The sequence below is a fragment of the Ostrea edulis genome, chromosome 3 (genome assembly GCF_947568905.1).
Source record: "Ostrea edulis chromosome 3, xbOstEdul1.1, whole genome shotgun sequence".
Taxonomy (NCBI): Eukaryota; Metazoa; Mollusca; class Bivalvia; order Ostreida; family Ostreidae; genus Ostrea; species Ostrea edulis.
The window spans coordinates 48,182,679-48,199,423 of NC_079166.1; the positions used below are offsets into that span (position 1 = coordinate 48,182,679).

At 35.4% G+C, this 16,745-nt stretch overlaps 1 protein-coding gene across 1 annotated transcript in view; it reads left to right on the top strand.

Annotated features, from left to right (window-relative positions):
- The window catches only part of LOC125674124 (uncharacterized), a 90,345-nt gene that overhangs the window by 11,656 nt on the left and 61,944 nt on the right, over window positions 1-16,745 (top strand). Inside the window, exons 15-33 of the mRNA XM_056158016.1 lie at window positions 71-330; window positions 903-1,057; window positions 1,799-1,924; window positions 2,581-2,703; window positions 3,696-3,807; window positions 4,012-4,297; window positions 5,325-5,437; window positions 6,401-6,505; window positions 7,746-8,038; window positions 8,293-8,468; window positions 8,692-9,175; window positions 9,326-9,457; window positions 10,989-11,098; window positions 12,140-12,596; window positions 12,699-12,898; window positions 13,355-13,550; window positions 15,731-15,862; window positions 16,063-16,197; window positions 16,425-16,526. Coding sequence (XP_056013991.1) covers window positions 71-330; window positions 903-1,057; window positions 1,799-1,924; window positions 2,581-2,703; window positions 3,696-3,807; window positions 4,012-4,297; window positions 5,325-5,437; window positions 6,401-6,505; window positions 7,746-8,038; window positions 8,293-8,468; window positions 8,692-9,175; window positions 9,326-9,457; window positions 10,989-11,098; window positions 12,140-12,596; window positions 12,699-12,898; window positions 13,355-13,550; window positions 15,731-15,862; window positions 16,063-16,197; window positions 16,425-16,526 — 3,697 coding nt within the window. The remainder of the gene's footprint in view (window positions 1-70; window positions 331-902; window positions 1,058-1,798; window positions 1,925-2,580; window positions 2,704-3,695; window positions 3,808-4,011; window positions 4,298-5,324; window positions 5,438-6,400; window positions 6,506-7,745; window positions 8,039-8,292; window positions 8,469-8,691; window positions 9,176-9,325; window positions 9,458-10,988; window positions 11,099-12,139; window positions 12,597-12,698; window positions 12,899-13,354; window positions 13,551-15,730; window positions 15,863-16,062; window positions 16,198-16,424; window positions 16,527-16,745) is intronic.

The window sequence follows — 16,745 nt, forward strand, 5'->3', positions numbered from 1 at the left end:
ACAGAGCAAATGTTCTATTGTGATATATGAACCAATTTGAACTTACACATATAGTCATTTGCTTTCAAAGAGTGTTGGAACTGATCCATGAGGCAAAGTGGCTGACTAGGCTAGGAATCCAGATTCCAGATGCAGCAATAGCCATCATGCAGCAGGAATCCAGATTCAAGAGCTACAAGAGCCACCTGGAGCTGGTGCTGAATGAATACAAGGAAGTATGTGAAGCTATTCCGGAGCCACTCCAGAAACTGTTTGCAGTCCATACAGAACATGTGGAGCAGCAACTCCAGCCCGGACTCAGCACACTGGCCTGGAACAGCATGAATATAGGTAGTACAGATGTACTTAAAACTTGTTAAAAATGTGCAAGAAATAAGTTACAGTACAGGTTATGCTGTAGGATTAATGTTGAAGTAATGGGGACATTACAAAATTATTTCATATCAATTAAGGAAGAACTTCAGCAGATTTCTTTCATGAAAAGCCAATTTTGTTACTTATTGTTAATATGTCAATGTTTCAGCATTTTATTAACAATTTCATTTTTGAAAATATTAAAACAGAACCTAAGAAAGGTATGAACTTTTTAGGGATGCCTGCTTTAACTGAATGGCCAAAAATAAAAATTAAAATGCATGATGTGTGTTCAGGAAGGTTTAGACAGAAAGTAACAAAAATCAGTAGTATTATTCAGTAGTCATAGTGTAAAGTTTTTACCTAGGTAAAAAAATTCTAAAGCTCATTGTTATTTTCATTGAAATGTGGATATGGGAGCAACTTTGTTCTTTCTCATAGTCTGTTTGACCACTGAGAAACATTTCCTTTAGATTATTTGTTTTCTCTGAAGGCTCATCTCAACATTATGTAGGAAAACACCGGTTTTATATTTACAATCATTTCAGATGCTTTCCTGCATCAGATCCACACAGCCACCCAGAAACTGAAGTCAATGGAGACCAAAGTAGCAGAGATAATGGAGAGACAGGTGTTCTCTACACTGGATGACATCAGCAACTTCTATCTGTTTGACATCGACGAGGCATTTGCCAGATCCTGGGTTAGAAATCTTCAATATTCTTCTACTAATGGCATTAAATGATGCTATATTTTTTTTATTATGCACCTTCAACTTTTTTACAGTGGGGTAATCATATATCGTCGACTGACCAGTTTTCTCATTAATCACTTGGATTAGATAAATAAACAACACGTCTGCCTTTAAAGTAATTAAATTCCTTTACATTCATCCAAAAATTCCTAATCCATTGGTACGTTAATTGCATATATTTTCGTAACAAAAAACATGTCACTTTGTGGTCTTAAAACGTTGACATCACCTATTTCGGTGACCATTGTTAATATAGGTTTACCAAAAGTTTGTAACTGTTAAAATGTGTATACAGGAGGAATGTGCAACTAATCGTCAATGAATAGAATAACATAGTGTAGAATTCTAGACTTTTGGTATACTTTATATGAATTTGAAGGTTTACTTGAAAAAGTAATAAGTAAATGGGCTTATTTTTTGGGTGCTAATGTTGATTTTTTGCATACTCTCCTTCAAGTACTTCATTTTCGGAAAAAAATTGAAGAAGTGTTCTGTGTATGTTTGCAAACACTATGGCGAAATTGATGACGTAATCAACACCCGGAAATGACAATGCGCACACGTAAACCAAAGGTCACCGATTCTGGTCAGTCACCGAAATAGGGCAGTCGACGACACAATGAACTGTTCACTTTGCTATGGAATTTCAGTCTTGGAAAAGTTGATTTGGACTTTGAATTTCAATTTCAGCCCCCTGAAGATTTCAGAGAAGTGATGCTGAGAAGTGCCCAAGACAGATCTCGTAAATTGCAGGAAATGGTGAGAACGGTAGCAGACGGCCTACAGAAAGTGGCCAACACCCTGGCACTCAGAAAGGTGAGGGAAGTTTTTACACTTTTTCTGTTTAGTTTGTGGTAGAATTAGAAAAGTACAGAATTCAATTCAGTGATGCATCTTTTCATTATTGCATATTTTGTTAAATGATAAAATTCAATTTAGAAAAAGGTATCACACATTCTATACCATGGTGATTCTTGAATTTTTATCAATATATGTAGAACTATAGGAAGACTTGACTGTGCTTTCATAAGAGCACTGGAGTATGTTTATATTTAGTTTCAATTCCATTCAAACAGCCTTGCATATGTCAGATTTGTGTATTAAATCTTGTCATTAATTTAGGTTTGTTACAAATATCAGATTTGTGTATTAATTCTTGTCATTACTTATACAATATAGGTTTGATACAAATACCATATTATGAGCTTCATATTGTCTTAGTAGGCATAATTGATTTGTAAAATACAGGTAGATTAGAATTATTTGGAATTATAGTATAATAAGGTACTGCATGTTAGTGCAATTTTCTCATATGGAAGAGTCTTAAATGAAGTAGAGTGCAAAAAATAAACTTTTTCTCATTTCATTTTCACTGTTCGAACAAAAAATTGACCGGACTAATTTCATTGTCAGTGTTGTCTGTAACTTCATTCTCTAACTGATCACATGGTGCAATGCGACCCACTTTTCAGGAATATGACCTCACTTCAATGCGGGGAGAAATGCATTCCAAGCTCATTGGGTACAAGCGGCGCCAAATCGTCAGGGAGCCACAGCGCCGGCCATCCTCTTCACCGTCTCTTATTCCAATGATGGTCACTATTATAAAACACTGCATGATTAATTGGGCTTATTTATTCCATTATAATTCATTTCAATGCCAGTTTGAAACAATGGGTAATTCTTGCTTTACTCGCTTACCTGTAAATCCAATATTTATCAGGAATCTCACATGCAGGAAACTAATTTTTCTCTGAAATCTACCACTTTTCAGGAATCCAATAAGTTATGTCTCATTTTTTTCCCCATAGCAATTTGAAAGATGTAATGATTGTTGATTTCAAGTATTTATTAAAATGATAAATTATGATAAGTAATTGAAAGATTTCAAACTGGCATCACATTACTAACATACACCTATATTAGCCTTTGTATCAGATTTTGGAATATTGGTAATTAATTTATGCATAATTGTTTTAGAAATTCAAATTCATTTGCAAGGAAACTAGGATACAATGGCAAATAGCAAGTGTCAAATTTGTTTACTGACATCAAAACTTCCTTTCCAGTGTTTATCATTCCAGCACTACACCTCTTCATTAAATAATGGTGACGGACCTGGTATTTCTACTGATGACCATTTTTCTCCTTGTATATATTTGTCTTACATGTTTGTTTGACTGTTCTTCATGTCTATTAGGGCTCTTAGAATGGACTTTGGTTTCTGAGTACTCGAGTGTATCTGATCGGGTTGTATTGAATGATACACATATTTATATTTCTTTATTTTTATCTTGGCACACTTTCATTTTCAATTTTGAAAAGCAATACAGTGTATCATTTTTGAGTTTATAGATTTAATGCATGTTTTTTTTTAGCATTGGATTAAGGTTTAATTTTTAAAAAAATGTTTTTATCAGTTTGAAAAGTAATTTAAAAAAAAAGAATTATAAAAATTTTGATTTTAGTGAACTTTTACATCTTTAGGTAATTAAGGTATTAAAATTTTGAGTGGAATTTCAGTGCCCTGAGTATTTCCCAGGCCTTTTAGATATGCTATCTAATTGATCACTTTGTGCCATTGCAGAGTGAGCATCATGGGAAATCTAAGAAGATGGCACTTATGATGGATGAAGAGGAAGTGGCACGGGAAAAACAGAAAGCCATGGAAGAAGAGCACCACGTGGCTGAACTCATTGGTGAGGTCAAGGTCATAGGGGATGCATGGCCTTTAACTACTAAAAATATTTATTGATAGAAATTTTTTTTTATAGATGCTCATTTACATTTCTCTATTTTGAAATGTATTAAATGATGATGTTGAATGCCTGTATTTGGTACAATTTTTCCTGTATGGCTATACCGTAGAGAATCAATCAACCTCACTTCATATTTTTGAACAGCACATTATAAGGATGAAGTTTATGATGCTGTATTGAGTGCCACCTACAAGTCCCTGGCAGCACTGGCAGAGTCCACAGGCTGTGAAGGGGAGGTAATCCGTGCCATCAGCTCACTGTCCAATGCCTCGAGTGACCACCATGGTACACCAAGATCTGCCAGAATGCATTCTGCTCGCAGTCGAATTTCCTCTGCAGTGTCTGAGAAATCCAGACCCCAAACGAGCTTGTCGCAGCTTTCTACCATGACTTGGACAACAGAAAAGACAAATGAAGTGACTTATCTTCAGTAAGAATTAACTGTTTTATGTAAATAATGCTAATACAAAAATGGAAGTAATTAAATTACACATCAGAATCATAACGTGTTGTAGAATAGTATGGCATTCTCTAAATGTCACATGGAACTTGCATACTGTAAAGCCCAGGCCTTATTTCTCACAGCGCATGGTAAAACTTGATAAATTGAATTTTTCAGTTCACATGTCACGGTCAAAATGGCTATTTGTGCTCTAATTTACATTTCCTAACATGTACTGTATCATGGTCTTTAACAGTGCACTTTGTCATTCATATATCATGAGATTTCAACCATTAAATTGTATAAAACTGTCTCAAAAAGGAATGCAAGATCACTCGATAAAGGAAGGATTAGAAAACCCAAATGTTCAACCTTTCTTTAGGACAATGAACAAATTAAATTTTTTTCACTATGTGCATGTACTCGAAATGTAGTTTGATGTAACAAATTATTGAATTAATATATGTTGGTTTGAATAGTAAAGCATTTTTTTTTTCTCATATGAAAATAAGTATATTTATTCTTCATAAATACTGTGTAATTAGTATTAAATGATGTTTTAGACTCACCATCGATTCCCATGTGATTTCTTATTATACTTTAGCATAAAAAATGTAGACACTTTGCGACATGTCCCACAAAAGATTTACTCCAAGACATTTTATTTTCTTTCTTTGATTTTAATTAATATCCATTTGTTAATGCTATTGATACATGTATCTCTATGAAAGAATATGAAAACATCTCACATGGACATTTTATGTCATATTCTATCATGATAAACTGGGATTTTTTTTTTACTTTTGACATGCACCCAACTTCCATCCCAGAAACCTAGTATTTTCTAATCAAATTAACTATTAAAGGATTGCTTTGTTTTGAAAGTAAATAAGGCTTGCTGTCCTTAAACTGTGTAATTTAGAAAGATTTATACCGATCTACATGTGCCAACTGATGTATAAACTAGTACATGTTTTGTACTATTGATATTAACAGCTGTGTGCTTTATTTGTAGATTTGAAGTAGAAGTGGGATTTAACATTCCCAACATCACCCTCAATCCCTCGCTAGATCTGGCCCAGACTGCCATCATAGAGGTCGCTAACGCCATATTGGAGGCCACCAGAAGTAATTAAACTACAATCAATCTTAATTAGATATTGATATCATAAATTAGAATTTGATTTATTGTGTGCTGAGGAAAGTTATTTTTAGCTGGTATGAAAATTCATATTAGGATATAGATGAAGCAATCTGGTAAATGAATGGAGGATGTGCGAAAATCAACAGAAAGGGGCATATTTGTTTGATTAATTGGATGAAATGTCAATAATTTTGAATAAGAAAGCACTTTTGTATGTGCCATTGGGTACCTGTAACAAGCACTTTGTATGTGCCATTGGGTACCTGTAACAAGCACTTTTGTATGTGCCATTGGGTACCTGTAACAAGCACTTTTGTATGTGCCGTTGGGTACCTGTAACAATTTTTAAAAACATAGATTGAGTTTTTATCCCCTCATAATTTATTGTAAGAGGGGATTTAGTACATGTAATGGAACCGTTCGTGTGTGGGTGAGTATGTGTGTAACACTGAGCTTGTAGACCCTCTACTGGCCACACTTTTTGCTTGATTACTTTGATACTTTTCATGTAGCTTTCTTATCAAGAGAGGGAAAAACCTGTTGATTTTTGGATCAAAAGGTCAAATGTCAAGATCACTATGGGACTTAATAGAAAAAGCTTGTAGACACTCATTACGAGGGGATATATCCTGACTTACAGAGCTCTTGTTTAGAAATGATTCTAGGTTTGCATAAGAATAGAGAGCTCTTGTTTAGAAATGATTCTAGGTTTGCATAAGAATAGAGAGCTCTTGTTTAAAAATGATTCTAGGTTTGCATAAGAATAGAGAGCTCTTGTTTAGAAATGACTCTAAGTTTGCATAAGAATAGAGAGCTCTTGTTTAGAAATGATTCTAGGTTTGTATAAGAATGCAGAGTTCTTGTTTAGAAATGATTCTAGGTTTGTATAAGAATGCAGAGCTCTTGTTTAGAAATGATTCTAGGTTTTACTGCCTTCTAATTTGCAGACATTGACTGGTTATCTCTCCATGGAACAGAGAATTTCTACAGCTCAATCTCACAGGATGAGAATGTCCAGGAAATGACCAAACAGGTAGCTGATATAGTGCAAGGTAAGGTCATTACATTAAGTACTTAAAACTTCATTTGTCACCATTTTCTTTAAAGTCAGAAAGTGTCTGAATCCTCATTTTTTTGTGGATTGTGTATATAGTGACTTTTTAGTTCAATCTGTGCACTATTGCAGGTTGGCTTAGATTACTGTTGATTCCTAAATATACACGAGAAATTTATTATCGCATAATTTTGCAAGAGGCATCACTCGCAAAATGAAATTACTCACTTTTAGTTTTCTGTTGCTGTAATACATATAAGAACTCTTGAATAACAGAAGAAATGGGAATTCATGTGCACACGATTTGACATATACGAGTCTTTTCGCTATATTAAGTACTAGCATAAAATGTGGAATCTACTGTATTCTGTTCTTTTCTTCAAATTATTGTTTCAGTTTTAAATATTATGATATGTTTTTAAGGGGGACTTACCTCTGTTTTTAAAGGTAAATGATGAGTAGAAATGCATGTCTTGCATGTCAAATTAAAACGAGTGCTGACAAATTGAGCACATACCAACATCTAAGAAACAACTCCCCTTGCATGTGACAGACCCTTCTTTTATATATAGATTGTTTAAATTTCTATCTGAATGGCTATTGTGAAGTGCTTAAAGCAATGAATTTCAGATTACTTGCAGTACTATATTGAATTTGCATGAATTAAAATGGGAAAAAATTGCCCATGAAGTTTGCCCATTTGACCATGACACCTCATTGATGACATGAAGTTTGCAGATTTGACAATGACACCTGATTAATGACATGAAGTTTGCAAATTTGACAATGACACCTCATTAATGACATGAAGTTTGCAGATTTGACCATGACACCTGATTAATGACATGAAGTTTGCAAATTTGACAATGACACCTCATTAATGACATGAAGTTTGCAGATTTGACCATGACACCTGATTAATGACATGAAGTTTGCAAATTTGACAATGACACCTCATTAATGACATGAAGTTTACAGATTTGACCATGACACCTCATTAATGACATGAAGTTTGCAGATTTGACAATGACACCTCATTAATGACATGAAGGTTTAGAGTAGTTACTGGGTTTTGCTGTGTGTTTGCTTTTAGGCTTAAACAATGTCCATTAAGACAGAAGAGTATAAAGCTTTGTGTGAAATCTTACACTGATGAACTGATGATTTTTATTTTTAAAAAATTCAAATTCAAAATGTGTGTGTGTGTGTGTAAAGTAACTGAGTTTTTGATATTTCAGAGCTGGAATCCACAGTCAACAAACACCTGTTCCACTTCAGTTATTATAACTTCCTGTGGAAAGATGATCTCCATGGTAACTTTAAGGAGTTTATCCTTGCTGAGCCTGGCATGTTTAACATTAAGAAGGAGGTGGAACGCTTCCTGTACATAGAGAAGAAAGTCCTCGGCATCCCCAAAGTGCTGCCTGTTGGTTGTATATGTCTAAGGACAGACCCCATTAAGGATGCTCTGCATGGATTTGCCATGGCTTGGAAGATTCAGTTTGCGTCAGTATTACATGAAGAAGCCAAGGTAATTTCCTCTTTCACCAAAAAAGAAAATCTCAGAATGGCTATTATGTTTAGTTTCCTCAAAGTCATATGATAAATCTTAAGTTATAACTGTTCAAACTTTAGTTGTCCATAGAAACTTTATCAACCACTGAGAGAGTTACATGTAGTTGAAAGAAGATTGAAAGAAAATGTTATGATCAAGAGTTAATGCCCTTGGCAGATTAAAATGACTCCCTTAACATTAATAAAGTGTTCATATCCGTTCTCACACAGAAAAAGTTGGATTCAGCCGTGTTGTACAGACTGAATGTCCGTAACAGACTAGAGCTACACGTCCAGTCTCTGGATCAGCTGAACAGTGCCCTACAGCTACTGGAGGAACTCAGAGACATGGAGAACAAGGTAGACAGCATCTACCTGCCCATAGAGACCATGTATGAGAAGCTAAGGTAAGACCCAGGTGTCAGGTGAATGTTTGTCACATGACCTTATCAAGAATGATACATTTATGTCTAGTAACAGTACAGATGAAGCTTATTAATTTCTCAGTCATTTGGAAGATGAAATATCTTTTTTTAGTTAATTCCTTGGGTGTTTTGATGTACAATTTCTTATTTCAAAATGAATGGGACTTAAGATAGATTTTGAATGAATAGATATGTACTTTTACAGGGAGTTTGAGCTTCGTTTGCCAAGGAATGAAGTAGAGGAAGTAGATCAGCTCCGTGACAAATGGTTAGAGCTGATGGATCTAGCGGAACAAGTAAGGGAAAATCTCCTGAAGGAACGGCGAGGAGCTTTCGAACAAGAGCTGGACAAAAATGTAAAAGCTTTCGTGGTAGAGGTGATGGAATTTAGAAATGCTTTTGATTCTCAAGGACCAAACGCCCCCAATACTGCGCCAGCAAAGGCAGTGGCTAGTTTGCAAGAGTTTCAGCAAAAGTACAAATTGTATGACTCTAAACGGAACACACTTGTGTCTGTATCAAAGCTGTTTGGCATTGTGTGTAAACCATTCCCTGAACTGGATAAAACTGGTGAAGAACTAGATCTGCTCAGTCAATTGTATGGACTGTTCCAAAAGTTTATCCGGTTTGATACCAGATTTAAAGACACCCTGTGGGCAGATGTAGATCTTGACGCTGCATTCATTGAGGTATGCATAAAATAAAAAAGAAGCAAAAACCTCCTCAAAACTCATATATATTAATCATGATTATAGGAAGTCTTAGCCAGAGCAAAATTGATACTTCAACAATGTATTACTGATGCAATCCTTTGATGACCCACACTGCTTACTCTTTAGGTGGAAGGTTACTGGGATGAGTGCCTAGCTCTGCCAAGTAAACTCAAGGACTGGGATGCTTACCATGATCTTAAAACCTCACTACAAAACTACCTAGAAGTGTTCCCCCTGCTCCGAAAACTCAACTCCAAGGTAATGTAGCAATCCGATTAAATGGATGATAAACCACATCGGGATCATTGCACTGCAACTTCCTGCTCTATTCCACTCCCGCCATTTATTATTTTTATATCTGTTTGCAGCTTCTTCTTTTTCTCATTGAGGGAAGGAATATTTAAAAAAGACTCTTTAATGAATTATAGTATAATTGCATACAGTCACATGTCTTATTATAGTAAACATGTAATTGCATATAGTCACGTGCCATTATAACTGCATACTGTCGCATGCTCTAAGTATAACTACAGACTGTCAGGTGCTATAAGTATAACTACAGACTGTCAGGTGCTATAAGTATAACTGCATACTGTCGCATGCTCTAAGTATAACTACAGACTGTCAGGTGCTATAAGTATAACTACAGACTGTCAGGTGCTCTAAGTATAACTACAGACTGTCAGGTGCTATAAGTATAACTACAGACTGTCAGGTGCTATAAGTATAACTACAGACTGTCAGGTGCTATAAGTATAACTACAGACTGTCAGGTGCTATAAGTATAACTACAGACTGTCAGGTGTTGATGACAATATTCACCAGCATGTATAGTATCTTTGCAATTAAATGAATAAAACCTTAGCTTCATTATTTATAAATTTAATTCAGTTTACTACTATATATTTGTATATTTAGTTTCATAGTGACCTAGATTCATACTTGAATAATATTTCTGCAAAACTAATAATTCCTGTAATATATTTCACGTCAGTCTTTTCTATGTATTTTGCTGATGAGTATTTTAAGCTTACATCCCCTTCATTAATTTTTCTCTCCATCCCTTGTTTACTTCTACATTGCTTACATATCCAGGGAAGTATTAAGTACCATATACCAGTAAGTAATGACCTTACCTGTCTGTCTGCCTGTCTGTAAATAACATCAGATGCTCAATGTTTCCTTGCCAAATTTTCATTCTCTTAGATTTTGAAGACAAAATTCCTGCATTTAAATAATAAAAAATTCAAAACAACATCTTATAAATATCATAAGAAAAATTCAAATTTTTAGTGACAAATGAAGTGTATAAAACTAGCAGGAAAATTGGGCATGCATTTATGCATATTTTACTTAGCATCCTTTTAGTTTGTAAAATGAAAATTTTACATGTAGCTAATAAGAGGGCTTAAATTAACATGGAGATTGGACTTTTTGATTAAATAGATGTACTTGTGCATGTGTCGAAATTTTTACCCGTATGTCGATCATGTCAGTTGTCTTGATCTAAAACTTGTTCTGAAACCTTGGTGTGGGATTGAATATAATCTTAATTTTTTTTTTCCATTTTGTCATTGACTTACATAGTTCTCTGAGTATTTTTAGCAACATTTTAGATTAGGCTATTAGAATTTTAGCAATTAATTCACAAATCTTAATTCTATTCTTCATTTCATGTAAGTTTTCTTTTTTGATAGATGATGTAGTGAGTTATAATTAAGGAACCCCTTTTGAATATGACTGTGTTCTTGTAATGGCAATGTTTTTTCATGCATCATGTTTTCTTCAGGAAATCCGAAACCGCCACTGGCTAGATGTGATGAATGTGACTGGAGTAAAATTCCAGCTGGAGGCCAATGTCTTCAAATTGTCACACCTACTGGACATAGGACTAATCAAGTTAGTACAAAGTGTAACACCTACTGGATATAGGACTAATCAAGATAGTACAAAATCCACTTACTGGACTAGTTAGTACTATTATAGTATACTGGGTCAAACTTTGGATGTCCGTCTTATTAGCCCAGTGCATTCTGATAAATGCAACTTGCCGCTTCAGAATTTAAGACTTTGGGTTCAAATAGCAATTCCACAACTTATTGATTTTTATACCCCCCGCAACAAGTTGTGGGGGGGTATACTGGAATCAGGTTGTCCGTCCGTCCGTCTGTAGACGCAATGGTTTCCGGGCTCTAAAGCATTATCCTTTCCACCTACCGTCACCATATCATATATATGGACTACCCATGGGATGAAGATGTTCCCTATCGATTTTGGGGTCCAAAGGTCAAGCGCACTGGACATTGAAGTAGCAATATGGTTTCCGGGCTCTAAAGCGTTATCCTTTCCACCTACAGTCACCATATCATACATATGGACTACCCATGGGATGAAGATGTTCCCTATCGATTTTGAGGTCAAAAGGTCAAAGGTCAAGTGCACTGGACATTGAAGTAGCAATATGGTTTCCGGGCTCTAAAGCGTTATCCTTTCCACCTACAGTCACCATATCATACATATGGACTACCCATGGGATGAAGATGTTCCCTATTGATTTTGGGGTCAAAAGGTCAAAGGTCATTCGCACATCGAAGTAGCAATATGGTTTCCATTTAAATTCTTTAATGGCTTTTTTCATCGCATGGAGATGCTGTGTTCCTAGATACCTTTTGGATCATAATACTGAAGTTTTACCTATTACCAACACCCTTTGGGAGATTGGGGTAAGCGGGGGGTATTCTTAGTGAGCATTGCTCACAGTACCTCTTGTTTCAAATAATATAGCAGAAAAACAAGTTGCTATGGAAGTTACATGTATTTGAAAAGTTGAAGCAGTTCAATGTTTACAATATGGAATGCTTTTCATAAGATATGGAGAGAAAAAAACTATACCTCAGCTAAACTGCATGGGAATTACATCTTGTGAATTTATGTTTTCAGACACAAGTCTGACATAGAAGAAATCTGTATGAGTGCAAGCAGAGAACTCGAACTTGAGATCAAACAGCGAGTCACGGAAGATGAATGGAATGAGCAAATGCTGACCTTTGAGCATTACAAGAACCGTGGCCCCATGTTCCTAGACAAGGTCTCCACAGAACGCCTGTTGGAACAGCTGGAGGATGCTCAGGCTCTTCTGGCCAGCATGCTGACCTCCAAGTATATCGCCCCACTCCGGGATGATACTGCCCTCTGGGCGAAGAAGCTAAAGGATGTTACAGAGGTTCTGGAGTTGTGGCTGCAGGTTCAGGACCTGTGGCAGTACCTAGAGGCAGTGTTCAGTAACTCTGTAACCGCCAAAGAACTTCAGCTGGAGGCAAAGAGGTTTGCCAGGACTGACAAGAGCTGGACCAAAATGATGAAGACCACTTACTTTGAGATGAGAGGAGTTTTGCAGGTAAAAAGCTGGTCAACATCAAACTTAAGACATGATACATATAGAGGTGTACTTAGAATGAAATAGGTCAAGTATTCTAAATTTTCTGTTTTGTCTCTGCAGTGCTGTACCGGTGATGAGGTGCCAAAGGTGAACCTTCTTCGTAACATGCAGCAGGAGTTGGAGATCTGCTTTAAATCTCTGATGGAGTACCTGGATAACAAGAGACGGGCCTTCCCACGATTCTACTTTGTGTCTGACCCTGTCCTACTGGCCATGCTCAGCCGACCTAATGACCTTGAGTCTGTCAGACCACACCTCAAGTAAGTTTTCAAGGTCATGGTAACAGAGATTTTATCATAACAACTTCATATTCCTTATTTGCTTCATTAAATTTGTAGCTGAGACAGAATATGATGAAATGTGATTATTACACATTCATTCATTGTTATTGTGGTGTAGCTAAAGTTTGATGAACAAAACAAATTTATTATAGAGCAAATCCAAAGTAAAACTACAGTAATTCTTTTGTTTTAGAAATATTTGTGTGATTCATCAGTACCCATTTCATGATGGTCATTGCATCTTTGGGTTCATTATGTGGAATTCTATTTCATTTTTCATTTGAAACTAAATCTCAATCCACAAATCTCAAGACATGAATTTTCAATGCATTTTATCTGACCATCTTGATCAGCTGTTTGAAAATACATTTAGTAGTAGATTCTACAAACTCTAATCATTGTCTTAGTAAAGCGTTTTAAATGTCTGGTGTTTAGGTCCATCTTCAGTGCTATTTATGATGTCAAGTTAGAGGAAGCCGACACCGGGATAGAGGAGCCAACGGATGAGATTGGATTCGCTCAGTCTAGAACCGGCACCCAATCCCGGGGTAATCGCTCCACCAGTGTCCTGTCTCCAGGGCTGAGGAGCAACACTCCACCCAAAATTGACAAACGACTGACGGAGATCTACGTGAGTATTTTAACTGCAGGGTTTTCCAATTATTTTTCAACCCCATTTAACAATATACACACACATTGAGAAAATATATCATAGTCACTCTTTTCATGAGTTGTATTTTCTTAATGATCATTGATAAAACATTGTCTTATGACTTTTCATTTATAATCTTGTATGCATAGTGTACTTTATTCTTCTTTGTTAAAATTTCTAAATTTTATTCTGTCAAATCACTATAGATTCCAGTAAGTACAATGTAGTGTTTGAACATAGTTGCAAGTAGATTCTTTTTCAGAATACATGCTAGAAGTAAATTTAGATTTAGGGCAAATTAAGATAAAAAATTTTAAAAAGTTCACTGTTTAGAAAAAGAATGAATTTGAAAGTGGATCATGATGCACACTTTAAAATCACTACTTCAATCAAGATTTGGTAACTGACTGAAAATACTTTTGCATTTAACACTAGCTTCTATACATGTAGCCACCACATGTAGAATACTTTAAAAATTGTATTTGAATTAACTGTTAGAAAAGTATTGAACTGTACACACTCACTTTAGCTGTTTCTAACTTTCTTCCGTGGTTTGTTAGACCCCTGTGCCTGGCCGTAGACAATCTCAGTCTTTGGATGAGGTCAGAAGATACAATCTGACCCCAAGGCCCCGGGCTTCATCCAGCCTCAGGTTACATTCAAGTCAGGGTACATACTGGACCGAATTTGCGATATCCCCTAGTTTGCTAGGAGTAAGTTAAAGGCTGGTGCAGGGATATATGTCCTAACTCAGGGGCTTTATAAATATACATGTGATCATTATATGTAAAGGTCCTAAAACATATTTAGCTTTTATGTATTCATATTATACTTAATTCAACAAAATGGGATGGTCTTGTTCGTAATTAATGTACATGTATATGTAAACAGTATTTGCTTCAAAGAAAGAAGTTGTAACATATTTGAAGGCATGTTATTAATACATGGGTCTCAATAACTCATTATTAAATATTAATTCCAGATTTATAGTAAGTTGTAGATTTTATTTGTGACAGAGGGTCACAGTTGCAAGTTATTTTGTATAGAATATAAAAGCTTTGTTTTCAGATTCCTGAGATTTGCAAATACATTGAGGAGATGGGGGTTAGGGGTAATCAGAATTACATATTTAGTGCGTAGATACATGAGAATTTCAATATTAAATTTTTCATTGTATGAATTTTATAAGGAAGAACCTAGCTCTAAACAAAAAGAGGAGGAGGGTTCTGCTGTAAAACATAAGCCACCAAAAGTTCACAAGGTATCCAGAATTCATCATGAAATATTCATGGAATGTAATTTTATTTTGTGGAAAAATGAGAAAATGGAAATGAAATATTCTACAATTTTAAAAACAATTTTGATACAGTTTCTTGATAAAATAATTTGATACAGAAAAATTATCTCCCAGTCGTAATTTTCATTTGTCCGTGCACGATTATATCAGCAGGAAAAGGACAGTACTAAAAAGAGAGTAAGATCCAAGATGTCAGGAATAAAGGGAGTGAACTTCTCCCTATACGTAAGAATCTGCACCTCGAATGTTTACAACCATTCTTTGTATATTGGTATTGTGCAGTTGTGTTCCTTCAAGGTTATCTTTTAAGATGTACGTGTGACTGCATCAGTTTTTTGCCATGGAAACCATTTTGGATGAATATGGCATTTTTGTTGACATTTAAATTTTTGTATTTCATTATCAGCACATGGTGTATTTTGATTGTGTGTTTTGGTAGTACATGTACATTGTATATATTAGATGCATGTGGTTCATGTTTCTATTTCAGGTTTGATCCCTCATTATTAAAAATTCAAATTTGATTTTAAATATTCTATGTATATACATATCTTGTACAAATTCTCTAAAAAATTATTTTCATCTTATATAAAATATATCATGCATTAAAATAATGTGTATACAGCTGTGTTTGCATCAATGTATTGCATGTTTCAGACTATTTTGAAAATGCATGCTGCATTACATTATATTCATGGATTTGCAATTTTATCGTTTGTGAATTTCAAATTCTTCATAGAATATTTGTGGAAAATTTTAGAATAGCTATCGGATAAGAATGATTTTATGTTCAGAATGATTTTATTATTGGCAAGTCTAACCATCCATGCATTTATAACGTTTGGTGCCAATGTGATTATAGAGTGTGAATCCCAGTGCGATGGCCCATGGCCCCGCCTACTTACCATCGGAGGGAATCATCAAGGATGTTGTCATCAGAGACGCAGTGTCTGTCTCCAGCTCTGACGGGGAGATGATCGTACTGCACGAAAAGGTAAACAAATGAAGTCACCATCCAGAGGTCTGAGTTGTGAAAATGAGAATATGCACACAAACTGAAGCTATAGTATAGATCATGTCAATAAGATGAAAGTGATGCAGAAAAGTTGGGCACATTTTTATTTATAATTACATGATTTTGCAGTTAGTAGTTATGAGCTATCAGCTATCTATAATTTGCATTTTATTTTCCAGGTTTGCCTGAATGATGGAGTGGAGGTTTGGTTACAGAGACTAAAAGATTCTGTAGCAAAGACATTGAGGGAACTGAACATCAGCATCATCCAGGATTGTAACAATGGAGTCATGATGGATGAATGGGCAGCCAAGGTTGGTGAAGGGGCATATTTTGAATTAGAGCAGGCAAACATCAAAAGCATTTGTAAAATTATCAAATTTTTTGAGCATGTTGAGACTGCTAAACCAGATAATAACCGATCTGGAGTGATCTCCCTTCTGAGTACTACATAATTTCTGCTCCCTTATGTACAATGTACTAGCAACACAGCAGGGTCACTAGGAAGGTTTGACTGAGTTGAATTTTTCTGTCTTGTCAGTACCCAGCACAAGTTTGCAGAATTGGAATGCTATATTATTGGACTAAGGAATGTGACCAGGGTATTGGTGAACTCAAGTACGACCGCAAGGCACTACAGCATGTATGTACACTCATATTTCTGTCTTACTGTAAGTTACACAGATTGGCCCACTGTAAGTTACATGTTAAATTGGTGCCAGATAGGGAAATTTTCTTGGAACAGATCAAATTAGTTGCATTTTCAGCCAAAAAATACCTATGTTTTTGATGATGATACTTTCTGGAATAAACTTGTATTGAACAAAAATGTAGCATCAATCCATGAATATATACCAATATC